The following is a 27,221-nucleotide window of genomic DNA, read 5'->3' as shown; positions in this document are numbered from 1 at the left end:
GAAAGACATAGCAGGAGACGAGCAACTCTGGGTGGACAACAGGTATGAAAACACAGGCGGAGAAAGCAGTACTAGAGCCAGGCAGGCGGCGCGAGTGTGTGAGATAGGCAGGGCGGAGTGCTAGAGAGTTACGGGCTGGGGGGTTGGGTGGACAGGGAGGGCTGAAGGAACAGACTGGCAGGGATGGAGACACAGGTACAGCTGATGGGAGGGCAGGGTGGATATGCTGGGCAGGCAGGGCTGGGTACAATCAGGCCTATATGGGCAGGTGGAGGCGAAGTCATAGACAGGGTTGAAGGTAGAGGCTGTACTGCGACGCATGCGGGGCAGGCAGGGCTGGGGCCAAGTTGGTCTTCTTGGACCGGTGGGTCAGTGTGGACGGGCAGGGCTGTTGGCGCGGCCGAGCCGGGCAATGAAGTACTGGCTTTGAAATGGTTTTGCAGTGATGGGTGTCTGCGGGTTAATGAGCTGACATCATGATTAAAGCTGACCATTTTTAATGTGTCTGGGGACCCCTGTGCACAGTCCAGAAAAGGTTAATGTGCTAAATACGACTGCCACTGACTACCACCCCTGCACCTGCCCTCTCACGGGAGAGAGGAGAGCAAAGAGCGAGGCAAGAGGGAGAGAGCTAGGGAAGAGGGTGGAGAGAGAGAGAGAGAGAGAGAGAGAGAGAGAGAGAGAGAGAGAGAGAGAGAGAGAGAGAGAGAGAGAGAGGAATGAAGGGGTGAGACATGACTGGGAAGAAGCGACAAGCAGGAGGAAAGGTTCGACAGGAAGAGAGTGAAGCAGCGATGGGAGAAGAGTGCAGGAGGGCAAAGCGTGGAGGTGACAACATGAAAACAGATGATAAACAGAGCTAGGGAGGATGGGATGGAAGACTCCGGTGTGGCTGTGACCACGGAGAGAAGGATTGAGACAGAGAGCGTAAGAGGCAGAAGGTGTACAGACAGGAATAGTAAAGAGACCGGTTGACAGAGAGAAGGGGAAAGAAAGAGGGGGCGAGAGGCTGTTAGACCAAGGGGTGTGTAATGAAAGTGTGAAGGGCAGAGGGAAACAGGAAACACCACAAGAGTGTGGGGTAAAACAGGAAAGAGGCAGATACAACAAGCGCTCACCATTGTGGGAAGGCAGCCGCTTGTTTATATTTGCATCTTACTTTTACTTTAAGTGAAAGCGCGATGCAAATATAAACAAGCAGCTGATGTTGAGATAAGAAATTGCGTCATGGCAGCCATGAAGCAGACGAGCCAGTCCGGATGGGCTGGACTAAAGGGAGAAAGGGCAGTGGCCAAAAAGCATAATTTTCAAAGGGAAGCCAGCGTTTAGCATAAACGCTGACGCGATCTAATAAAAATGATGGGCAGGGCTTCAAGTCCCCTTCTGAAATCTCCTTGATCACAAGAGGTCTTGCAGAACGAGCAGCGTGTTGCGTGCAAGGGTACGCAAGACCTAAAAAAGGAGAGGAGGGACTAAAGAAAAGAGGCTAAGCTTAAGGAGAAAATCAAATTTCATGGAATGGAATAGTAAAAATATTTAGAGCAATGCTCGGATTTTCACTGTTACAGGAATAATGATGTGGGGAGGTGGGTGTGTGTGTTTTTTTATTTGCGATTACCAATATCCAGCAATTAAACGTTAAGTGCATATGCCATATTTTGTTATGCTCTAATCCACTAAACATCCACTATGTCACCATTCTTGCAAGACAAAAAAAAATCTTGATCCCAGCACAAAAGAAAATGCTTTTGTAAGTGCTTTTTCAAGCTTTCTTTTTGTACTATTTTGCTTGAAGACACCAGGCAAATAATGCACTTAGGCAGGAAGAGCTCTTTAAAACAGATATTTTAACTAATACAATACATTTTAAAAAACTCAAATCAGTTTGCCAGCAAAAAAAAACCCATAGTCATTAGTGCTGGCTATCAACCCAATCTCTACAAAAAAGCTGAACATACATTGATTGCCTTACCTGACTGAGCATGAGAGAATGAGATACGGTAGAGGGTAAGCCTAGTGCGCTGTAAGTTTCTTAAAAATAGGCATTCTATGGCAATCAGTGCAGGATTCCTTATTTTCCTCTGACAAGCATATTTCACAGTTCTCCACTTTTTGATCTTTGGTCTCATATATACAGTGCTTGTCTGTCCAGTTATTGGCATTGACTTTGCGTGTGAAATAGCTGACCTATAAATCCATCCACACATTTAATCATACTGAGTCTTCTTCAGAAATCCCCTCTTACGCACAAAGCAGTCCTACGCCTAGGGCCTAACAAATACTTGTGTACAGACACTGCTACACTTAGGAGCTGGCAGACCTATTCATTCGTATTTTGAATAAAAGCTATTCATCACACACGTGAATTGTTTAAAACGAAGTGATACCCAGCTTTAAGAAACCACAGCATTGACATCCAGGAAGTAACAAAGCAGGCAAGGAGCTATCACGTTCATGTATTCTGTTGCAAAAGAACAAAAAAAATTGGAAGTCACTGGAGATAGACCTTTGAGACTATAAACTGTTGTCCATCTGTGCCATTGTATGGAGTGGCATTTGCATATCAGTCCATATCCACGCACATGGTGCAAAGGGGCCTGAAATAAGAGTAACAAAGGGAAGTGCATGTCAGCCCGTGACATTGTCAACGTAACTTGTCGGAAAAGCCAGGCTGCAAACCAAAGGCGCCGGCGGGACCCATGTGCTTCCAGTTGCCGTCACAACGAGCCAGAGATAAAACTAAAACAGGCCAGCAATGTTTCAAGCACACAAAACACCGAGAACAATTAAACTCCCCGTGGATACCCCTCTGGGGCCTCTTCTGCCCATCTGCGCCATTTCAGTGGATGGTGTTTGCATCTCCGTCTGTCTAAGAAGCAGAGGCGCCGGAGCACGAGGCGGTTTCCAGAGAGGCCGCGCGCACCCGCTCGGTGCTGCACTTCTATCATTGGAGCTTATCAGGATGGCGCAGGCAGGAAGGAACCTCTTTACCCGGAAACTTCAAAATTGTGGAAAACAAAAAGAAACACAACGCAGCGATGTTTGACACGCAGAGCACAAGCCTGGCACTGGCGATTAGCCGAGATATGCCCTCGTGGCAAAAAACGCCAACTTTAGCCATATGTGACTAAGAAATAAACGGAAATGTCATACCCCACGGCTACAAATACAAATATCAGTTAGAAAGTACCGTCCTAAGCATAGAGCCCAAGAGATAACTCTGACTATGTACTTGTTCGAATCCTCTAAAATGCAGAATCTTAACAACCATGTTCAATGAAAAGGCCCTCGAAGAAGGGAGTGAGTTTTCTAGAATAAAACGTTTCTTGCCAATCTTGCTCTCTTTCGTCTACACCAAAATTCAGCCTCTCATAATGAGAAACCAAACTGAAAACTCCTAGGGCTCACTACACAACAAACCACACACTGTTAAGACCCAAAGAGAGGTCACACATAACTGGGCTTGCACTGTGATCATATATAAAAATCAACGAGAACTCCTGCAAACCACTAAACATGGGAGAGAGCAGAAACAACACTACACCTCAACCTGTAACATGTAAGACCAAATAATACCTGGTAACCGTGATTCTGGTAAAGAAGAAAGACCAAAACCGAGCACCAGCCCAGGACAGACTGCTCCACAATAGCAATTCAGCCTATGGCTTCGTTTTGGACTGCCACTCCAAATGACAATCACTGCGCAGGTTACCTAATTGATACCTCTTCTTATTTTGCACCCGTATCCATCCCGGGCAACAGTTCTAAAACTTTTTCAACACGTTCTTAAAATATTTGACAGTTTAGATAGCATGTTTTCATACAGAGGTCAACATCCCCCTTTAAGTGTATTAAAATAGAAATGTATGCCCGCCATCATAGGAAACTTTCTTTTTGAAAAGGGCAGATACTCACTTTTTGTGGGGAAGTGAGGTGAGAATTTTACAGAAAACTTTGTGAAAACGAAAACTTCCCCAGTGTATAAGAAGTGCTTTAGGCCCTCTCCCCATTTCATTGTGACTGGAGGGGCCGTCAACCCCACTCAGTTGGGAGTTCACGGATACATTACAGCAGAGCTCAAAACTAGCTCCCTTATGGCAATAGGCAAGTACTCTTAGCTCAGCATTACATCAATAGCAGGAGGACAGAATGCACAGCAACTGATCAAAAAAAAGAAAAAAAATCAAGAATGACGCATATTCAAATACAGGGTGACATTATTCTGTTCTGCTGACTCATTACAGATCCTTACCATTCAATGTTACTTATTGTGTTTTGTCCATCCAAGCCTATACCGATTCAACAAGTTTGAAGGCCTACAGCATACCTTTTAGTGCATTCTTAACGGTCACAGCTTTCTAGACGGGGAACATCCCAAAAGGTATCCAATGCCTTTTGGAAGAATCACTCTGCTTGAAACCACCTTAGTCCATATGTTGTGGGCTTCTGCACTATGGTTAGTGACTTTAAGGAGCTACTCAAACTTCACATTACCCAAAAAGCGATTCTCGTAATCTAGGTAGTCCTCGCTTTGTCTTATTTTAATTCTACCCTAAAAAGACCCATCATGATAAGAAACTTGTTTTCACGGAACTCGTGCTTTACTGAAATTAAGGGTCAGAGGACCAGATGTACGAAGCTTCTTTGAGTTTGCAAACGCATTCGCAATTGCTAAAAAACTATTTGATATGCAGGAAACCCAAACAACGATGCATTAACAGGTTACTGAATCGCAATTTAGGTTAACACCCAAATACTTTTTTGGTGTTTGGAAAGGACGTGCTTAGGTTAGGGCTTCCAAATACCGAATCAAAATGGAATGTATTAAGATTTGCGACTGAATTCAGGTCTTCTGTTTTGTGTGAGTTGAGATGGAGACAGTTTTTTTTCATCCATGATGAAACGTTGCTCATGCAGTTGGCAAAGTTGGTTTTGGCGGCCCTGTATCTGTCTGTTAGGGAGAGCGTGAGCTGTGTATCGTCAGTGTATGAGACAAGGCTGGTGCTGTGTGATCTGACGATGTCTGAGAGGGGTGCCATGTATACACCGAATAGCAGTGGGCTGAGGCACGAGCTTTGAGGGACCTCACAGATGTGATTTGTGGGTTCCAAGGTGAAGGATGGTAATATCAGGAGTAGTTTTCTTTCCTTGAGGAAGAAGAATATCCACTGGAGGGCTTGCCCATGGATGTCTAGGAGGTGGAGCCTCATGATAAGTGTGTTATTGGAGACGGTGTTGAAGGCTTCGGAGAGATTGAGGAGGATGAGGGTGGCTGTTTCTCCTCAGTCGAAGATGTTTTTGATGTCATCAGTGGCAGTGATGAGGGCTGTTTCACTGCTGTCGTTGGGACAGAAGCCTGATTGAGATCTGCTGAGGAGTTGGTGGTGTTCAAGGTGGTCAGAGAGCTGAATGTTGATGGCTTTCTCCAGGACTTTGGCTGGGAAAGGTAGGAGTGAGATGGGTCTGTACTTGCTGTGGGTGTTGGGGTCTGCCGATGGCTTCTTCCACAGGGTGGTGACTTTTGAATTTTTCCAGTTTGCTGAGAAGGTGGTGGTGGTTCGTGAGGAGTTGATAATTGTGATGGGGCAGGGGTGATGATGGTACTTCCTAGTTTGAAGATAAAGTGGGGGCAGAGCTTAAAGGGGGCTCCCGAATTGATGTCTTAGGGCGGTGATCTTTTTTTGAGAGGGGCTTCCAGTTTATCTTCTGTTTGGCAGTGGCTGCAGAGTCCAGCTGGTTGAGGAGGTTCAGGTGAGTGGGCGGAGGATCGAATTTGATGTAGATCTTGGCAAGCTTCAGGTCTAAAAAGTTTGAGAGGTCTTCACAGAGTGTTTGGGATGGAGTGATGTTGCTCTTGGCTGCATGGGATTGGAGAACTCCTTGACAATGGTAAAGAGTTTTTTAAAGTCGTTTAAGATGGCTACGAGTCTGAGGGTTAGGGACCTTTTCTTTGTGTCTACTAGTTTTTGTGGTATAGGGTGAGAGCAGCTTTGTACGAGAGTCTTGTGGTGGTGTTTTTCTTTCAAGTTGTTTGCAGTGGGGTTTGGTATTGCTGAGGTCGTTCGTGTACCAGTTGGGACATTTCTTGTTGTTCTTCAGTTGGGACATTTCTTGTTGTTCTTCAGTTGGGACATTTGTTGTTGTTCTTTTTGGTGTTAATAAGGGGGGAGGGAGGTGGAATGTGGTTGGCGCAGTCTGTGATCTAGTCACTTTAGATTTGGTGTCGACTTAGGGGATACCGGTGTGCAGGTGTTCCTGTAGGGTCTTGGTCCATTCATCTTTGGGTACGCCATCCCATTGTCATAAAGGTGTGCAGATTTTTTTGTGGGGGTGGGTGACTTGCTTAGTGGGTAACCTTAAGTGGTTGACTTAGTGATCTAACCATGTGTGGGGTATTATATTGGTGGTGGTGATCCTGTTGTTGGACGAGAAGACTGGGGTTGAGGTTTTGGCCTGCTGGGTGGGTAGGTCTATGGACTAGCTGGGTGAGTCAGAGGTTGATGACTTTGAAGAGGGCTGTGGAGTTGGGGGTCTGTGTTGCGTTTCATGTGGAAGTTGAGTTCTCCGAGGAGGATGCAGTTGCTTGATCGGACAGAGAGATGGAAGTCAGAAATGTGCAGAGAAGGGCGCTGGATGTTGCAATAGTATAATTTACCATTCCAACTCCAGTCAGTGCGGACAGTAGGGAAAGTGTTGGATTTGAAATCCAACACCTTCTCCGCCCTCCGCAAACCGTAGTAACGTCTTGCAGGGTAATGGCATTCGTCATTGTAACGACCGCCCTGTAACAACATGCGCGATGACTGATTCGTAATAAGGGCTTTATAGTTCCATTAGGTAGGTGTCTGAGTGATCAAGTTTTTGAGGATTATCACGAGTCTGCCGCCAGCTTTGTGGGTATGATCTTGGTGTATGATTTTTTAGGCAGGTGGGATGGCTGTGGCTATGTCTGGGTTGGATGCTGAATTTAGCCAAGTTTCAGTCAGCAAGAGAAGTTTGGGTACATTGCTGTTTAGGAGGTTCAAGATTTCTGTGGAGTGTTTCTTGAGCGAGCAGACGTTAAGGAGCATAGCAGACAGATGGTGTTGGGTGGTGGTGGTGTTGTTGTTGGTCAGTTGTTTGGTGGCGTGTGTTGGCTGCTTGGTGGCATTTCGGTTGGAACTTAAGGTGTCACACTTGAAATTGCAATAGGTGCAGTTCAAAGGTCCTACTGTGGTACAGGGAGATGGGTGTAGCGCGTGAAAGCCGGTGTGTGGTGTTGAGTCTGGACGATGGTGGTGTAGAGGAAGTATTCGTTGGCTCTGGTCTGCAGCGGCTGTGAAAGTGGTCTTGCGATTGACAATGTGGGGGCCAGGGTTCCTGGTGCTGGGCACGATCCAGGAGCGGACAGGCGCCTTACAGGCTTGCCTTTGGCGTGCAGTAGCACGTCTGATGTGGAGTTGCGCAGTGGCCTGCATTAAGTAGGTCCCGGGGCAGGCTTCCGGCAGAGACTGGAACGAAAGAGCTGGAAACCCGGCAGCAATGGTGAAATTAGGCAACAACAAGCTGCAAAGAGCAAGTGAACTGCAGAGAGAAGCTGGTGCCGGCAACAAGAAGCCAGGAGTCCAGGTTCCTGTTATTTAAGGGTACAGCACAAAATGGGGAGTTCTGAGGTGTGGGGACTCCTCAGCCTCTCTTCTGACCAATTGTCACTCTACTTAAGCAATTTTCCAAAAAGTGGCTTACGGTCCATAGTAAATGAAGGAGAAAATGTAAGTAGTGCCTGAGAAAGAACAAAAAAGACGATGGATGGACAGCGAAACTTGTTCTATCAACCGTGGTACTTTTACCCCTACCAAAATGTAGTATCACTTGATAACTGGGCCATAATAATTTCCAATAAGGTATAGGCACACATCACAGTCATTGGTTGTGTCTAACCCTGATTAGGTGAGGCTTAAAGAACATGAATTAATGTTAATAGAAAAGGCAAGATTTTGTGATGCAGTGTGACTGAGAAATCCACACTACTGTACGTCGTTGTACTGACACAGACAGGGTTCACACCTTGTTCCAGTTAATCACAATACCAAATGACATGACCTGTTGAATGCAAATGTCTTCAACCTTTCACATTAGGATATCAAGCACAACCTGAGCTATGCTCTGATGTGTCTCATCCTTCATACAAGGTGTCCTCCCTGTAAGGTTGTATGTAAAAATGAAGAAACCATAAAAAATATTTCATATGAACGAATCCTAAATGATGAAATGCCACACTGACGAAAGGTTAGACTGAAGAATAAAATAAAGAGTATGGAAAAATCACTGTTTAAAATTGAAAACAAGCATTATGAAGAAACAAGCATTTACAATGCAATGGTCTCGGTATTATTAAAGGTAGAACTATTGGTATTGCTCATGACATTTTTTTAAATTGTAAATCATAAATACATGGCATTGTCATTTGCATTGCCAATAGACAGGTCCAGGGGCACCCAAGTCTTCCTTTCTCCCTCATAGTGCGACTGGGTGGTAGCTGCCCAATAACGAGCGGTAAATAAGGTGGAGCATAGCCGAGGATGGAAATGAGTGTCCAAAATGCAATATGTGAATTATGCACAAGGACTTCTAATATCGATATGGTGAAGTCAGGTTTAACAATATGTTTTAAACAACTAGCTACTTGGCTGGGGAGAGAAAATAAAATATGCGCAATATGATTCATGGCAAATAACACTGTTTGCACACTTGCAAAGTTTATATCAAGTGTGTAAACATACCCCACCATGGAAAGGCTGCCATTTCTCAACGCACACTGCAACACAGTAATTATTACACGCAAACTAGTACATTGTGCTTTTGCTAGGCTTATCCCTAAACAACATTTAGTAAATGTACATGTTATCGTTGTTTGCCTCGAAGCAATCATCACGTTGGCTGTGCCTTTGTTTTTGAATTCTGAAAAACACAAGTATGTGTGTGTTGACTTCACGAGATATTAAAAGTGAATCTCTGTAGTAAATGGGATTCCCACGATCCTAATCCGCGGGCTACAATACAGGAGGGGCTCTTGTGAGCCATACACTCTTTAACAACAGCACAATTGAGGACGACTGAAACAACTGCATACAAATTCGTTTTTTTTCCCGGGAGTGTTCTTTAGTGCCTTAAGCACCTGCTGGATGAAGTCATAGGTGTCACAACCTCATTTCCTTGCTTGCACAAATTTCACATTAAGAAGATTACAAGTGGGCATTTCTTCCTCAGCTCGTGATACAGAAATTATTGTTCTACGGCTACAAGAAAATACTATTTCAGTTTGCGGGTCTGATCCAAAATGAACAACTGGACCCCCACAGGTCAAGCTGCAATGGTAAAAAAAAAAAAAGCCTTTGGTTTATACAAAGTATTCTGCTTTGCTAAGAAGTATATGCTATTAAAAACCCCACATAGTAAGCGCTGAAATTCTAATCGGGTCTAAAGCATGTCCAGAAAAAACCCTCTAACCGGTGCTCAAGTGTCTACATCAACAGTTGAGAGCCGAATAAAAAAAGTTATATGGCTAATGTGCGAGAGCTCAAGCAAGGTAAAATTGGAGATGTGATGTGCCAACCATATGCCACAGAAACTTGAAATATTTAGCAGAAGAAAATACAATTAGGCACAAGCGAAAGTTGCCACGCGTAAAGTTATAAGTGATTACAGGTGGAAGGGCAGCAAGACAATACGTGTACTTTTAAGCCTAAACGTAGAGTACATTAAAGCATTCAGAGTAATCAGCCATAATATCTGGTAAAACGTGGCAGAAATCTACAATACTCTCTCAATACTAGTATGTGCCTGACTCCACGATCGCATTTAACTAAAGTTGAGGCCGCAGACTCCCCGTCCGAGCCCTGTGTGCCAGCACAGCTGTACTCCAGGCTCTGCCCTGTTACGGCTCACACAGGGTTTGTTCAGCTAGACTTCCCCGGGCCCACAGAGCCCCCACTCGTCCCCGAGGCTGGAAGAAGCATGTTCGTGTCACTTCAATCAGCTGTTCCACTGGCTCCTTCCCCCTCCATGCTTCTGGGTAGTAACAGGCTATCCATTCGGAGCAAGCGGCCGGACCCTAGTCCTTGCCCCCGAGAGAGACTTTGCCCAAGCACCAGATACCATACAGCAAAGTAGGATGGGGGAAGGGTCAGGACCCATTTTGTGAACTGTGTGAACTCGACACCACCCAGACTCAATGGTAACTAGCACAATGCAAGAACATCAGCCAACAGGTCTCACCCTGAATGTGCTGCCTACGGTCACAGCCGACAACCAAACAACCTCTCATTTGCACTATGCAGAGTTTTAAAGAAATATTTGCTGGTCTAAACAGGTTCGGAATCACTTTCTCAGCTCACCCAGTTCACCGCTCCCCACGGCCCTTCTCGCTTCCCAGCAGCCCGGGCTCTCAGCCCTAGCGACCTCATCAGCGGGAGGGGGTGGGAAAAAGACACGGACAGCGGGAGGGGGGCGGGAAACATACACGGACAGCGGGGCAGAAGGCAAGACAAGAAAAACAAGAGTGCAATCAGGGGGAAGAAGGCAAGAGGACAGCGAAGAACGGCTCACCTTCACTGCGAAGGAAACAAAATGGCGGCCTCAAGCTTCCGAAATTTTTCGGATTCGGGGGCGTGTTTTGCTGTTTTGAGTGACAGACAACGTCACTGTCTAAAGAAGAGCAAAACTTACGCCCCCAAATCTGAAAAAGACGGAGCTTCTTTGGAGGGACGGCTCTCTCCTCCAATGGCTGGCCTCCGTTTAGGAAGCCAGCCAATGGAGGAGAGACGAAAAGAGAGGCGGGATAAAGCAGCCTACTAAGTAACAATAATTCTCCGGACTTCTGGTCCCTCGACCTTAAAAGGAGTTGGAGGAGCCGTTAAGGATAGGATAAGTGTTATAAGTTGGAGCTAGAGTTGTATGTCACTTAATTTCTGTACTGTGTTGCATCAGCTTTAAACAAAAAGTAAAAATATTGGAAAATTGACAGTCTTAGGCAAATTAATGAAAAAAAATATTCATTAGTCCATCACTTTTATTTGTAGTGGGGGTAAAGTTTGATAAGCTATTGCCACCCATATAGAATTAGTTCATAGGCATATACCTAGAAGGATGCAAAGGTGGGGCCACCATCTCCGCTGTGCTCACCTATGGGATCTTTAATATTATCGCAATCAACCTATATGGCACTTTATATCCAGAGGGAGAATCTATGCATATAATCGGCTCTGTTTTATGTATTTCATTGCATTAACAGGTCAAATTTATGTCTATTAGAATTTGAGGAAAATATAAATGCTCGTTGAAATTTCCCATTCACTTCAGAAATATTTAGGATACTCCTAGCCTTTTCACTGAGATTAGAATAATTTCATCATTATGATGTTACTTTTGGTTAACTCCCACATCGGTATGAAATCACTTTCAGGTAGGTCACTGAATATGTAATTATGTGCGCCTATAATGTTCAAACACATGAGATTTCTGGTATGACGTTAGCTATAGCACATTTAAACCAGACACCAAAAGTGCCACTGAATTGAAGCAGCAGCATAAATATAGCAACAGGGGACTAATTTCTGGAAGTGCACAGGAGTTGAACAAGCAACATACTAATTAAGATGTACGATGAGGAGTCTCATGCTTTCAACATGGAAGGTACTGTATCTCACCACCTCTTTGTGGGTATGAAACTATATTTTTGTCTTGATAAATTTAACAATAAACCACAGAGAGTCAATCCTGGCAAAGAGCGGAACAGGATGGAACACCACTAATTAGAGAGTTTGCTTAAAATGCTCTATGAAAATACCCTGCAGAGAATTAAATTATGATGTGGGCATATTTTGCAGCTTTGATTTCCTTAAACATACTAAAGCATTTTACAGACCGGTATCAGGATACTAACTAGAAAGGAGGGAACTTAAATGTAAACATTTTGACAATTCAATGACTTTGTGAGCAGTGAATTAAAGTGCAAGAAACAAGAAATGGGTAAAAAAGGGAGAACTGGAAACGAATCCTGGCGGGGCCATATTTGCTTTTAATATTTTCGTGCTAGACCACAAACAAAGTGCAGCATTACAAAAACGATTTAGAGCACAAAACATGCAACATTATACTACAAGTGACCACTCGGTAAAACCACCTTCCCTTGAGTAGTAATCATCTGACACCAACCTGCCCACCCAACTATGCATTTTACATGAAACTTACTTCCTCTGCCCTTACCCCCACAATCCACCGCTGTACCTGTAGCACAACAAGGTCTCAAACACGAGTGACGAGGAGAGAATGAAAGATCTTTCCATTGGGCCCATTCAGTACTTCAACATGGCGGTGGCCGCAGTACGTGGCAATGACCTCACAGGCACGCCCAATGTGACAGTGCATGAACGAGAACATGCTCCTCACCTGGTTCCTGTCCCGCGCGTTTGCGTATCTGAACCTCTGGATGTAGTAGAAGACGAGCCAAGCCAGCGAAATGATCATCAGCACAATGAAGGAGATCGAAACGAACACAACGGAGGTACGGCTGACGTACTTCTGCAAGTTGCGAGTCCCAATAGTTATGTACATCATTACAGTGATATTTCTCTCGAGCAGGCCGACTATTTCTTTTCCTTTGGGCTCAGGGATCATAATTGCTACAATGTCATCAATACCTGTAGAAAAGAGGGAGAAACAGAAGGAAAGCTAGACTGAATATCGCTCAGCAATACAATGCATGGACATGTATGTAATGAGGTACATTCATGAGTCATATTTTGTATTCATTGTGGTTCCTGTTGCATTGCATTAATTTGTAACCAAATGCAAAATGAAAACCTCAGCCTCAAGATTATGTTCCCTAGTATTGTTCATAACTACAGTTTGGAACCTCTTATGGACAACACTGTGCGGTTAACCTTGAGCCACAAAAATGAGTTGCTGCCTGCAGCAGAGTCGTTTAGACATTTCAAGATGAAGAAAATGAAAAAAAACATATGCTCAATTTAACATAACATTATCTCATGCATCTGACCTTTTTTCTTTAACCAACACAGGAACACCACACCTAAAAATGACCTTTTCCCTTTAACCAACACAGGAACACCACACCTAAAAATGTCGTCAGTACTGAAGTAAACAAAGGAGGAGGAATGGAGACTTGGAACCATTTAAGGTAGGCCATTTGTTATTGTCATCCTTTCGCCTTCAGCGTCCTTTTCTTCAAATCTCCCCATACTTATTGCCACCATTTCCACCTCACTGTCCAGTGTTTCGAAGCACTGTGAAGTGACTGAAAGATTGAAAATTATAATATGTGCTTACACTTGGCACCTCAAGATTTTCTTAGCAGGGAAATGTTCCGCTCACAGCAAGCAAATAACTCAGGGAGTGGGCTATATCTCAAGGAGAGTTTTGAAACATTCCAATATGTTAGAAATTTTACACCGGCCTCTATAGTGGTCTGTTTAAGAAGCATTTGGTAATGTACCAAGTTGCAACATAACCCTGCTCCACGCTGTTCATAGGAGCTCTAGATGGCAAACTGCAACCCATTCATTTTAGTGGGCTTTCTTTCAGCATAGTACGATATGCATCTTTTGTGCATTTTAAATACCATTTTTGGTCGTTTGTTAGAGGTTAGCTACGAGGGCGAGGTGAGGAATTTGTTGTTACCTATTCCTTTTCAGCAAATTACTTCTAATTTGAAAAAAGGCAAATAATGTATCACATAGACCATGGTGGAAAGGTGTGTGCTATAATCACAGACTTGATGGAGCGCATGTTTCTTCCTTTGATTTAGCTGTTAAAAGAAATATATTACTGTCCCCAGTATCTTCGTTTCTATAAAATCTTGAAATACAAATAAATATAGTTAGTAAAACACACTTAGTTACAAAGATGTTCCTGAGCCACTTTGATTAGAAATTAGAATTACTATTCGAAGTTTTTTTCTCACAAGGTTAGTTTACTTTTTGTAATTGAAATGGATGTCGCTATTCTTTTTAGTCAATTGTTACTTTTAATATTTTAGGTGTTAATGAATAATTCCTGATTATTACTGTTCGTGGCACTTTAAGTTAGCATCTCTAAAGCTCCCCTTCCCTTGGTTCCCCTTTAAATGCGTTTTAAAATGATTTGTTTGTATTAAACCATTAGAATGTTGAGCACTCCATTGCAGACAATGCAGTGCTCCGGGCTTCTACGGTCAGATAGAAGCCAGCAGAACAACTTTCTAATGCTGTTTTCCATTCACAGCTGCTGCTGTGAACAGATGCCTCTCGGGCCTGAGAGGATTTAAATACCCTCGGGCTCCGTGAGGCCTTTGTTTTTAGTAATTAGAACATTCTGAGCTCTGGGGGCTGAATGTTCTAATAGCCTTTGAGCCCTTCTAGCGGGCTCTACCGGCCATTGAAGGCCCACTCCTTTGTTAAAGGCCCGAGCCGATGGCCTTTAACGCTGGAGCGGGCTTTTAATGGCCGGTAGAGCCCGCTAGGTCGGGCGCTAAGGCTATAATAACTTTTGGCTTGGATAATATTATTGCCCTCCAGCTTCCTGCCGAGGGCTATAAGAGCATTCCCCCCACTGAAAGTAGTTGACAAAGGCTGTTCCGATGGAAAGCGTTGTTCTGCACATACAAACACTTGTGTATGGAATTGGTGTGCCGCTTTCCTTCGTCGAGTTGGAGGGGGGGTGTGTGTGCGCGTGTGTGTGCATGTTCGTTTGTGTGTTTTGGTCATGTCAAATGTAGAATACAAAGAAACAAGCCAAAATATCAGGACCAAATAGACTACAATATAACAGAATATCATTAAGATATGTGTGTATATAAAGACACATCTATGGTCCTTGGAATGAAATATAGATAGATAGATATATAGAGAAAATATCTGTGGAGTTTAGCATTGTAAACCTATACTTGCCCATGTATACTCATAATGCTAATATTTTGGTAGTCGATAATATGGCCATGATATATATATAAAAACTGAATAATTCACAAATTACAGCTACTGTGTTTTGTCACCAGCCGCATCACCATGCGTAGTGGGTTGTTCTCAAGGCCACAAGCCAGGAGAAGTGAGATCATAGCCTCTATTGGGTGCATCCTGCTGCACATGGAGAGTGTGAACTATCAACAGTTAGAAACACTGCGACTGCAATAGCAAGGTCACAACAAATGCTGAGCTGAACATCATTAGCAGAGCTGCAGAACCACTTGAGATGACTGCCCGGGCAGCTCCTCCATTTGAGCGGAGGAGCGGCGCCCCACAAGCCCCAGATCTGAAAAAGAAAACAGTAATAACGTTTATTTATTACCTTTTTATTTTTCAGCAACCCATCCCAAACTAAGTGTCAGGGCGGGGCCACAGCTGTCGAGTGGCAGCAGCAGGGAGCGGTGTGCTTTAAAATCCACATGTTTGTTTGGCAGGCCATCTTGGGGAGGCCTGCCAGATATGCACATTTTAAAGTTCTCTAACCTAGTTCTCTTTGACAGCTGGGTTAGAGAAAGTGCAGGGCTCTTCGGAGCATCGGGAGCCTTATTGATTCAATCCTGGTGCTGATTTCATGCTGTGAAAGCAGCGCCAGGATAGGGTAGTGCAGTTTCCTGCAGCAGGAGGTTCATGGAAAACACCAGAGGGGGGAGGACGTTGCACTGTGGAGTTAAGTGAAATTGTCAAATTTTCTTTTTTTTGGGCTCCCTCGCCCAACCCCACTACCCCCGGTAAAAGCCAGCCACCACTGTGAAAGAGTCCCTACATTCTCTTTACTTTGACATGGTAGATATATTGAATGCAGATGTCCTTGTTTTTACTATGGCAAGCAAGTTTTCACTAAAGTAATTGTTATGCTGCACAATTTTAAACGTAAGAACCACAAATGAAACAATTTTACAAGATACATCACATAACGTAACAAACATTTTCCTTTGTTCTAGGCTACTGAAGAGACAAGAGCCCTACTACTAAGCATCTATCTAGCATAACTGGATGTCTGAGGCCAAACTGCGGCATGCAGCACACTTCCTTGCATTTCTTCTAAATTCATATTACTGTAAAATTAATCTAAACACATACAATTCAATTTAAAAATAGCAAAGGAAAAAAAACACATTTTGTTACTATTCTTCCTCTGATGTCTTAAAAACTGATTTGAGGCTCCTGTTGCAACAAGACATCCCCAACATTCCTTATAACTTTACAATGCCCACAAGAGTTTGCAAGTAAGTCCCCGTTGAGTGATCTTTTATCCAAGCCCACAATCAACTGATGGAAACCAAACTATTTAGACTTCATGGCTTCCTCCAAAGATTCAGATGTGACTGTACTTCTTCTCCTTACTTAGCATGCTTTAAACACTTGCCAAGAGAAATTCACCATCAGAGGCCACAACAACAATGGGGACGTCTCTACTGGATGAATATAGTAATCACATTTTAGGATGCAAAATCTTGTGAAGTTCCTTTAAGCTCAGTTGTTTTGCAACAGAATTACTAAACTCTTGCCGATATATTCTAGCTACTTCATTGTCCTCCCCAGACGATTACTGAGAATTTGCCCTGGTCTGTATGCCTAACCAAAAGAAGTAACCGAGGCCTGCATTTCTTTCACAATGAGGTTCTATTATACGACACCTAAACCCAGAATAGAGGAACATTCCCTTGCAAAACTCAAGGGCTTTGCGGAAAACTTTTCTAATGACACTAACATCCATTTAAGGATCCATTTTCACTGCTAAGAACACTGTAAAAAAGACAAAGTTGACCATGGCCTGGGATCCCAAAGTACCACATCACCCTAGTGTAAGAATAATGACTATCCTCACTCATTCTTAGCCATTAAACAAGTTGGCATTTTCTATCTTTAATTGAACTTGGCTATGGCCCTTCTTCGTCCTAGAGGCACTTTTTAGTATACGTCTGTTAAATTTTGAGAATAGTTTACCTTTTTCTCTGAAGGTGGGAATTGTGGCTAACCTTATACAGGTATTATGTACACTGAGATTGACTACTATAACACACATGGTACTGGTAACAAAGCAAATTACCCTTGGGCCATTGGGGCCAGCCCATCACTCACACAACTAACAGAACATTATCTGAAACAGTAAGCAGATGACTTTTAAACTTTTGTAAAGCCTTAACCTGTGTTGAACCGTTTGAATCATTATCCATTTCATTGTGATTTGAGAGGGGGAAGGTGTTGGGTAATGGTGCTGCAAGTGAGAAGGTGTAAAATGGTGGCTGAGTCTCCGACAATGCTGTCCTTTTTTCTTTTACACAAGAATAAAACTGCTCAAATAAAATCTATTAAAATAAATGTACAATTGTTGGACATGATCAAATGGCACTGTACAAAGTAGCAGGAAATTAGGATTAAGAAAGCTTTCAAGTAGTGATTTGCTGTGGTTCACTCAGATTCAAAGATTCCTTAACCGACTTTTCCTGGAGTATGAAATTAATTTTTTCAGTCATCTTTTGCAATGCCACTTGCTTTCTAGCATTTGCCTACACAGAAAAAGCTATTATGAACAGTAGGGTTCAGAGGAATTAAGGGGTAGAGGATAAAAGTGAGAACATACGTATCTCTCTCTGGATATGGAGATATATGTATGCTGGTGATTCTTGTTGCACATGGAAATTTTCCGAGTTATTCGTTACGCGGGGGCCGAGAAAAAAGGGCAGGGGGTCCAAAAAGTGTGATTCCCATGTTAATTCCCATAGGAGTTTTCAAACACAACTACAGCCCGAATCGCTGGACTGATTTACACCAAATTTTGCAAAAAGATAGATTTTGTTCTGCAGATTATGCATTTTGTAAATCTGGTGTACATCCATTTAGTAGCGGTTGAGAAACTTAAGAGAATAAAGTTAGTGATATCAGTAGCCGTGACAACTGCGCAAATAATACAGAGCTCGTGCAGAGAAACGCATAGCTCTGGGTGGCTGCCAACACTTACACCAGGAAGTATTGGCAGCCTTCTTGGGACTTCTTCAGCCGAGTCCAAAAAAAAGAAAAAGGGTTGGGTAGCAATACCCTGGCCCCCAAGCCTTGGTCTTGAGGTCCCACAACGGCTTAAAAGCATTAAAAACAAATGCAGTAAACTTGTGGGAAAAATATATATATATATATATATTAAAAAATAAACAAGCACGTGCCCCTGCACTATGTTTTAAATAACCCCCGGGTGGGCCAGGTCCTGGGGGCATACATAACAAGCATTTACAATGCAATGGTTTTGCCTTTGTTAAAGTTAGAGCTATTGGCATTGCTCTTGACATTATTTTTATTTATGTTTTTTTTAACATAAATAAATGGCATTGTCATTTACAATGCCACTAGCTTTATCTCTCGCAAATGACACACACAAACACACAGAGCCCCCCACACACACACACACACAGAGCCCCACACACACACAGACAGCTTCCCACATACTATCACTATAAATGCAACACTCGCCGCACACTTTCACAACAAATGCAACACTCTGCTAACAACTACCTCCTCAACCGGGTACTGTCCGAAAATACTCCTCAGCGCCCCACAACTACGTATAAAGGGCTCTATAAATACTTCAAAAAGGACTAAATTAATACCGGTTACTGTGCTACTCGCAAATACAAGCAGGGTGAATATTACCACAAGAACATGGTCGGAGAGTATGGCGAAGCCGAAGCATACTTGCTCTTGCAATGATGCAGTGCTGTTCTACATGACGCCGCGTATTAACACACATTACGTGCAGTAGCAGTGATGGCAAAGTGTCATGTTTGTCAACCAGGACACAGTTTCGTTTCGCCATCATGTTTTTAAAATAGTTTAAAACTGGGAGCGTGTTAGGCTAAAAAGTTGGGGCTGGCTGAAGTTGTACAGCACTACTTAAAAACAAAGTATGGTATCGCTGGCAGGTTTGCCGCAGTGTTTTGCAGGGCCAGTGTGTGCACTGGGTTTGGTTGTGCTGTGAAGTGCGAACCACTGCAATGGTTTCAGTAGAGTTCTGTCAGCCTCCTACCTGTGCCCGGACTGTGGCTCTCCTCCCCGGGCTCTCCCCGCCGCGGGCACTCGTGAGGCTGTACCAGGTCACCCCCACGCCGAGGAGCACGCCCCCCACCACGGGGGCTTTTGGCCACAGAACTCTCCGGCTCCCTGTTCTTCCAAGGGTAGAGCCGAACAAGCGGGCAACCCGGCCCCCACATACTCTCCAGCCTGCAGCTGCCATCTTCACGGAAGTACCGGCGATCGCGCGAGAGAGAAAGCGACAGTTGGTGATACCTCTCAGCTCGGGACAGGGAGGAGGAGGAGGAGGAAAGCCTTTTGGGCACCGCAGGCATGCGAAGGAGCCACTGTGTACCACATAAACGTCAATATATGCGCTTTGTGTTTCCACATGTAAATAGTAGCTGGAAAATCAGTCCTCAAGTGCGCCTAGGCTGCGCATGCAGAGTTTGCTTTTTATTGCATAGGCATCCTTCTTATCTCAAAGCCCCCTGGGCAATCCCATTCTCCCTTTAAAGTTGTAATTCCACTCCTGGCAGTCCCCCGTTCTGCCACACTCGTGTGCCCTTTTACCCCTCCTTTAGTCAACTCCATGTTTTTTAACGGGGCCTCTTGAAGGATGGGGCCACTCCTGGCGCTACGCCCCTGCTTAAAATACAGTAGTTCTAACAATTCGTCGTTGAATTGCACCTTATAACAAGTCTCTTCTGTTATGTGCTACTGCCACCAAATGTAATGGTATTGGATTCGTCCACCTTAGAAGGATGAAGGTATTGCCGGAAGTATGAGCCGTGGCGTTTAGGTGCCATTGGCGATAATTTGATTCACCAAGCCAGCTTTACAATGAAGTAATGACCAACCTCGCCAACAGGACCAACAATGGCAAAACGTTTCATCTCCATAGATGCAGCTCCTGTGGGACAACAGTTATTCATTAATTGATTGATTCATCCATGTCCAGTATCCTCAGCTTCCATTAGGGCAAGGGTATGAATAGGTTCAATTAATCCATTCATTAATGCCCTCATTTCTGCGTTCGTTCATGTGCGATAGCCTCAGCTTTCATGAGGCCAACACGCTCATCCGTTGAATGCATGCATCAAACCCCTAGCCATGTGTTCATTCATTCATGGTAGCCTAGCATTCTTGTATTGATGCCATCCATGCATTCATTCTTTCGACCACAAGTGCACTCATTCATTCGACGATTCAGTTAATCCGTTGATTCATTATTCAGCCTATCCAGGTGTTAGCTCATTTATGCATGCATCCATCCATCCATCCATGCATGCATTCATTCTTTCGTCCACAAGTGCACTCATTCATTCAACGATTCAGTTCATCCGTCGATTCATTATTCAGCCTATCCACGTGTTAGCTCATTTATGCATGCATCCATCCATTCATTCGTCCACAAGTGCACTCATTCATTCAACGATTCTGTTCATCCGTCGATTCATTATTCAGCCTATCCACGTGTTAGCTCATTTATGCATGCATGCATGCATCTATCCATCCATTCATTCATTCATTCATTCTTCCACAAGTGCATTCATTCAACGATTCAGTTAATCCGTCGATTCATTATCCAGCCTATTCACGTGTTACCTCATTTATGCATGCATCCATTCTCGAGTCGTGGCTCAAGCCTGCAAATGGGACATAAAGGGCATAGCGGATTCAATTCACCCAGTCATTCATCCATCATTCAGCAACTGAGGAAGGCCGCGCACGCGCATGCCTGGTTTGCTTTGCATTGCCTCGCGGGAAGCCCCGTTCCCCCTTAAAGTTTTAATTCCACTCTTGGAAGTCCTTTGGGCAAGGTTGTTGAAATGCGCCCCCCCTTTTGCTGCCACACTCGCGCGTGCTGTTCCCCCTCTACTTTCCAATGCTTCCCTTGGCTGGAGTAGGGACACACCGGCAGGCATGTTCTTGTAAATACGTCCAGCTTGCATTCAAGTATTCACGACACAGGGCTAATGCCAGCTCAATGAACGCTGCTGCTCGGCCGCCTAGCGCAGCTAAAAACCATCACCTCCCTGCCCCCCCCCCACCCCCCCCAACACCCCCATTGTACCAGGACCCCCATCTACAACCACGTGGTGCTAGGGCGCATTGAAACATCACAGCACTGCGTCCTTGCCCCATCTGCCTGCACCTCAAAGCTCGCTGGCTCTGGGGCATCGAGGCTGGTTTAAAAGACGCCCCTTCTCTCTCCCCCTCCCCTCTTAAGAACCGACAAGCTGCCGCAGTTTACTTTATCTGGCATGCATTTGCGTTGCGTAATTTCTTTTCTCGGGACCCCGCCACTGGTTAATGGCCAACTTGTATATAAAGAAACATTGCTATTTACAGCGCAAATACCCCAAAGTGTAACTAATGTGAGAATCATTGCAAATGCTTGTATTACGTTAGGTTTCAGATATTAGCATTCGTACACGCAGACCGGACAGGCTGGACCCGTTCCAGCGGCGCCGGGGCACAAGGCACCCTACCACCTGAAATGTGCCCTCTGCCGCAGCACGCTCACACCCCCCCCCCAACCCCGCCGCCGCCGCCCACGCCCACAACACCCGATAAGAAAGCAATGAGTAATCCTGTTATCAAAGCAGTGCCCGGGGTCACTGGAAACAAAGCCGCCTCGCGGACCAGATTCGGGGGCGTTCCCGGCTTTTGGCTGACGTCGCGTGACGTCGCCAAAAGCCAAAAATTCTCGGGAACGCCCCCGAATCTGGTCCGAGATTGACGGACGCCCCCTCCTCCCAATGGCTAGTCTCCATTTATGGAGCTAGCCAATGAGAGGAGAGGGCGTATTCCCGACCCCACACACACACATCAAAAGGTTTTTTGGCGCATGCGTACTGAAGTACGCATCGCCAGTCAAAACCTAAAAATTGGAGTGGGTGCAAAGGACCCCCTCCTAGGGCTTATGAAAGTCCAAGGGACCACCACCTCCCCGGGACATTACTTTTTATGTAAGCGGGGGTACTCATGCAGCACCCCTACACCCCAGGGACCGCCGACTCCTGGGGAGACTTAAAAATATGTATGTGGCAGGCCCGCTGGACCCATCCACGCCGCAGGGAACACCACTTCCCCACGGCTAAACAGCAACCTAATGTGGGGACCGTGGGTCACACTCAAAAACTGACAACTCCCTGAGGCAATTCATTCGGGGGGGGGGGGCACATCTAAAGGGTTAAGTACTGCAATGAATGGGGTCCGCGCGGTCCCCCCTCATGGAACCATAGACGGCCCTGGGGACCGCCTCCCCTTAAGACTGGCTCCTGCTTTGTCCCGGGGTGCCCAACCCTAGGATATAGAGTTTGCTGTGACTTGGCCGGAGCTTTAACCATGCCCGCCATGTCACAGCAAACACTTCGCTTTCAGCAAGTGAGAGCTGTAAAAACGCTCTTGCTAGCTGGAAGAGGAGTTTTTGTCTATTTCCCTGCCCGCTGTCAAGCGAGTAGGGAAATAGACGAATGCTTTCACACACAGGGAACTGTATGTTTAGCAGCTCCCAGTGTATGAAAGCAATGCTGTCTCCCGCATGAGTGGAGGGGCCGTGGGGACCTTCATGAAAGGGTGTGTAAGTGAGCATATGGGTGAGTGAGTGGGTGAGTCAGTGGCTGTATGGGTGAGTAAATGGGTGCGTGCGTCGTTGTATGGATGAGTGTGAGAGAGGTTGTATGGGAGAGTATCTGCTTGTCCCAGTTGATTGTATAGGTGAGTGAGTACATGTGTTACTGTATGTACGACTAAGTGAATGGGTGTGTGAGTGACTGTATGGGTGAGTGCGTAGGTGTGTGATTAGCTGTATGTGTGACTGATTAACTGTGTGAGTGGCTGTATGGGAGTATGAATGGGTGTGTGTCTAGATGGGCGAGTCCCTATATTGGTCAGTGAGTAGGAGCATGAGTGGCTGTTTGAGATATGGTTACGTTAGTGCCTTTTTGGGCGAGTTGATGTGAGTGGCTCTATGGATCAGAAAGTAGGTGTGTTTGTATAAGTCTGTGAATGGGCAGGTCAGTGGTTCTTTGGGAGTGGGTGTATGAGATGTTTTATAGGGGTGTAAGTGAGTGGTTCTGTGGAAGATATTAGCAGTGATGAAGATATTTGAGATGTCATTTGTGATGTCACTAACCATGGCATGAGTGATGTAATGTGCGATGTCATAAGCAGTGCATTGTGGAGGCATAAGTTATACTTAGCTCAGCTAACTAGAACACCTACATTTCTGTGGTTTTGTACGAGTGAAATCTGAGCCTAGGCTCCCTGTAACCTTTGTTTGTTTCAATGAATATATACACACACATTTAAGTCTAGAATAAACTCCCTGTGGGGTATTCACTTAGCATTCCAATGATGTACTCACACCACAGGTTCCACTCAAAACACACCGGGTCAGTTTTTCAGTTGCCAGAAAGTCAAATATAAAAACAGTATTAAAAAAATGGATATTTAGTTTTTTTCGATTGGTTCAAAGGGATATATACATAAATACCTTATTGTCATTAAAAACAAGAAATTATTATACAAATTAAAAAGACTACAAAGATAAAAAAAATCATGTACACAATGTAAATAAATCAATATTCATAACAAGATAATCACAATAACATGAATCAGTAGTCCAACACATCATTTTTACATGTGAAATACATTACACAATAAATGTCATAGGAACATGTTTTTCTATAAGTAGGCCAAAAAGGGACGAGTTTCGGAGGGTTACACAGGTCCAACCTCCTTCTTCAGGCTTGCTACTAGTTTGTTCCAACACTGTTATCAAGATATGCACAGGTCAATCTCCGTATAAAAAGGATCTCTTGATCAAGAGTCTCTCCTTCCCATGCTCAATGTCATGTAAGCAAAAGGGCCACTACCATGTAGATTTTGCAGCAGGGACACGTCTCCAATCAATCCACACCCAATAAAATTGGCAAGCAGGACTTATTCGTAAGAGTGGTCTCAGAAATCTCAGGCCTCACTTGATGCAGAGTGCTACCCCTTAATTCATGCGGTAAAGCCCATAAACTTCTATCTTCCTTTGGATTGTGAGTATTGCAATTTTGGCGTTATTTGCGTAACCAGGATTTAAAAATCTCCTGCATAAACGCCAAAGTCGTTATATATATATATCTCTATCTCACTGCTTAGAGGCAGCAGACCCGGAAGCAGAGAACGGCCCGGGACCAGGGTTCAATTCCCGTCGTGGACCAGGGTCAGCGGACTCGATAATTCTCGCCTCGGTGCCTACTCTAACCAGGGATCACACTCGGCAACTCTGGGCATTAGCTTGCCTCATCTCTACAACGGCCCCCCACATTCGCCAGGGATGCCTGGTTTCACCTTGGAGATACCCACTAGGGACCATCTCACAGGGATAGCCAGGACGGGTTCCCCAGCGGTCTACAGCGCCACGACGCCTCAGGGCACCAGTGCGCTTTACAAGACACATACATACATACATACATACATATATACACGCACACACAGACACACACACACAATAAAAGAGTCAGTGTTGGAGATGTGATTAATCTTCCAGGGCCTATCTATTGTTCAGTCATTAATATAATCTGGAAGGAAAGTGAGTACTAGTAATTGAATAATTATTTGTGAAAAGAATACAATTACAATCTTCTGCCCATTTTCCTCTTGGAATCTTTCAAAACCTTTTCAGTTTTATTCCCTGGGTAAAACTAAGAATCAAAATGTACTGTTCCAATACAGATAGTTATTTCTGGAGCTTTTCTAGACGTTTGCCAGTGACAGCGGTGTTCGTAGTGACTAGAAGACACATAGGGGTCGAAAGTGCCCCTCTTGGCTTAATCCTTGCACTATTACATTATTGCTTTAGCAATAATCACACTTTGCTGTGCATTCTAAACTTCGGGAAATCAAACGTATGGAATTCTGATGGGTAAATATTGGTGCAAGTTAGTCATTTGTGCTAGATACCAACTTCGGAGTATAAATTCTCTTTATGGGCTTTACCGAGACTAATTAACCAGAGCTGGTAACCTTACTAAGGTGTCTCCAGAGGAGTAGTGATCACCACTGCCAGAAACCGCTTTCGAGGACACGCTCACAAAACAAGTGTCAGCTCGCAGCTGCCAAGAACAAAGAGGGTTTTCCAACTCTCAGAAGCAGTGTCTGGTTACAGCCAGCACAACTTGCTGCCTTGGCACGAATGCCACATGCACGCACAGCCTGCGGAATGGAAATGGAAAGTCCATAGCCTCTATAATTATCACCTGAAATCTATTCTTCAGTTCACACACGGTCAACATTTTTCTACAAGCAGTTGTTTTTCGCTGGCTCATGCTATTACGGACTTCCCCCTTACAACTTACCTCCCACAAACCACCTGTGCTGCATGCATACAATAGAAACCAGCTATTTCAGAACCTTCTCGGTGGAATGTGCAGCCCACATTGAAATTATTAAAAGAAGGAAAAAAAGATAGTTACACATATTTTTGCCATTTTGCCACCCCCCTCAGTGCCATATTATCACCCACCTCAGCACCCACGTACCCCTCTTCCTACGCCACTGGGAATGTGCTGGGATGGAAAGAGGCCTGGGGAGCTACAGTGCTCTGCAAGGGACACAGGCACAGTTCATGTGATGGGGGCATGCTTAAGTTGTTTCTGTGGCATCAGGCAATTCAATGCCACAGAAGGTAAGGCTGTTTCCTCGCGATCTGTATGTGATCTTATGCGGTTAGTCTACAATACTCTTGGTAAGCTGTGATGCGTCCTGGGGTTGAATCGTGGTGTGGACATCTTGGTGTCAGTACGCCAGCAGGTGAAGCATCTCTCAGTGTTGTGCATTGCACACAAAACTCCTGATCTACAGCAGCATAGGAGCTTCACCTAGCATTCCCTCGCCTCTAGGGCATCTCGGTTCACAACGTCTACCCTTGCTTTGACAGCTGGTGTCTTCTGTGCTACGAGAGTCCTCTCGCCTGACCTTCTCGTCACACTTCTGCTGGGGACCCAAGCCTCCTGCTGCATGGCCGCTGTAGTAGATCAATCCCTAGAGGGATCTGTGGTGATGGCATAAGTCGCTCATGGTCACACGAGGAAACTTTGTACTGAGAGGCCACGGTACTGACTAACGCTTCCGGAGCCAGAGTGGTGGGAAAGGAGGGCCGAAGGATTCCTAGTGGCCAGTCAGAGTGAAGGACTACATTCTAAAGATGACATAATATGCGGTGTTTCAATTACAGTGGTCCATTGTGCCTTTCACATCCGCTCAAGATAGGACGACTACAATGTTATTTTACCTTCTGTTGCCTGCTTCAGTGCTTGAAAAGCATCCCCGTGCTCGGTATCGTCACAGAACCTGCCCATTTAATGCACTGCGTGCTTGTGAACGAGGCACCCTTCCACATGTGCACAATTACAGCATGTAAACATTAAAAACACAATTATGGAAATTGGTCCTCCGACACCAGCAATTACTGGAAACACCACATTAATGGGCAGCTGAGTGATGTGTCTTTAACACTAGACAGTTAAACAAAGCATTCATAATGTGCTCACAATCCTTCAATGTCCCTGGGCTACTCTACATGGAAGACAATAGCTTCTCATAACCGTTTTACTCGACAGAATCAGAACAGAATAATTACCCTACGCTACAATATAGAAACTTGTAGCTGAATGTGAAAAGTTGTAACTATCTTAAGGCGCGTTAATGATTATTTATCGATACCAAAAGGAAGCGCTGATGGGATTCCCCTCCCGCCCAGCTGCATCTGCACTGGCTGGACCGCACTCAGGTTGATGGGACCCCGGTGGGCTTGCATGGGAACACGGAAGCCGTGGTTACGGCCTGCCTAAGAGATAACCTAGTTGAAGAGAGGCAGGCAGCAGAAGTAAAATGCGTAAGGGGATTCCAAGGGCAGTACCGGATTCATGTGGTACCAACAAGATATGAATTTTGGTCATCAATAAAAAATACATGGGGTATAATAAACATTAAAATACACCGCGCTGTATAACAAGACATCATCTGAGCCAACTAGCTGCTGTGCATTGCAGCATGGATTTAAACCAAGCTCTTTGTTCGACCTCATGTCTGTAAATCAGAGTTTTGATGAAGCTGCATACTGGCTCCAATGAGCCATTTGATCAGCCTTCGCTGTATAACCTTTTATGAGCAGCCATAAAAACCATGGGCCCCATCAACAGCAGGTGTAGGCCT

General features: G+C 44.7%; 1 protein-coding gene across 1 annotated transcript in view; it reads right to left on the bottom strand.

The window, feature by feature from the left end:
* RNF150 (ring finger protein 150) overlaps nt 1-27,221 on the bottom strand; it is a 327,496-nt gene that overhangs the window by 145,396 nt on the left and 154,879 nt on the right. The window contains exon 2 of the mRNA XM_086962230.1: nt 12,430-12,680. Coding sequence (XP_086818356.1) covers nt 12,430-12,680 — 251 coding nt within the window. The remainder of the gene's footprint in view (nt 1-12,429; nt 12,681-27,221) is intronic.

This window comes from Lissotriton vulgaris, chromosome 3_1 (assembly GCF_964263255.1).
Source record: "Lissotriton vulgaris chromosome 3_1, aLisVul1.2, whole genome shotgun sequence".
In the NCBI taxonomy this organism is placed as follows: domain Eukaryota; kingdom Metazoa; phylum Chordata; class Amphibia; order Caudata; family Salamandridae; genus Lissotriton; species Lissotriton vulgaris.
The sequence above is the reverse complement of the archived record's forward strand: the minus strand, read 5'-3'. Positions and strand labels throughout refer to the sequence as shown.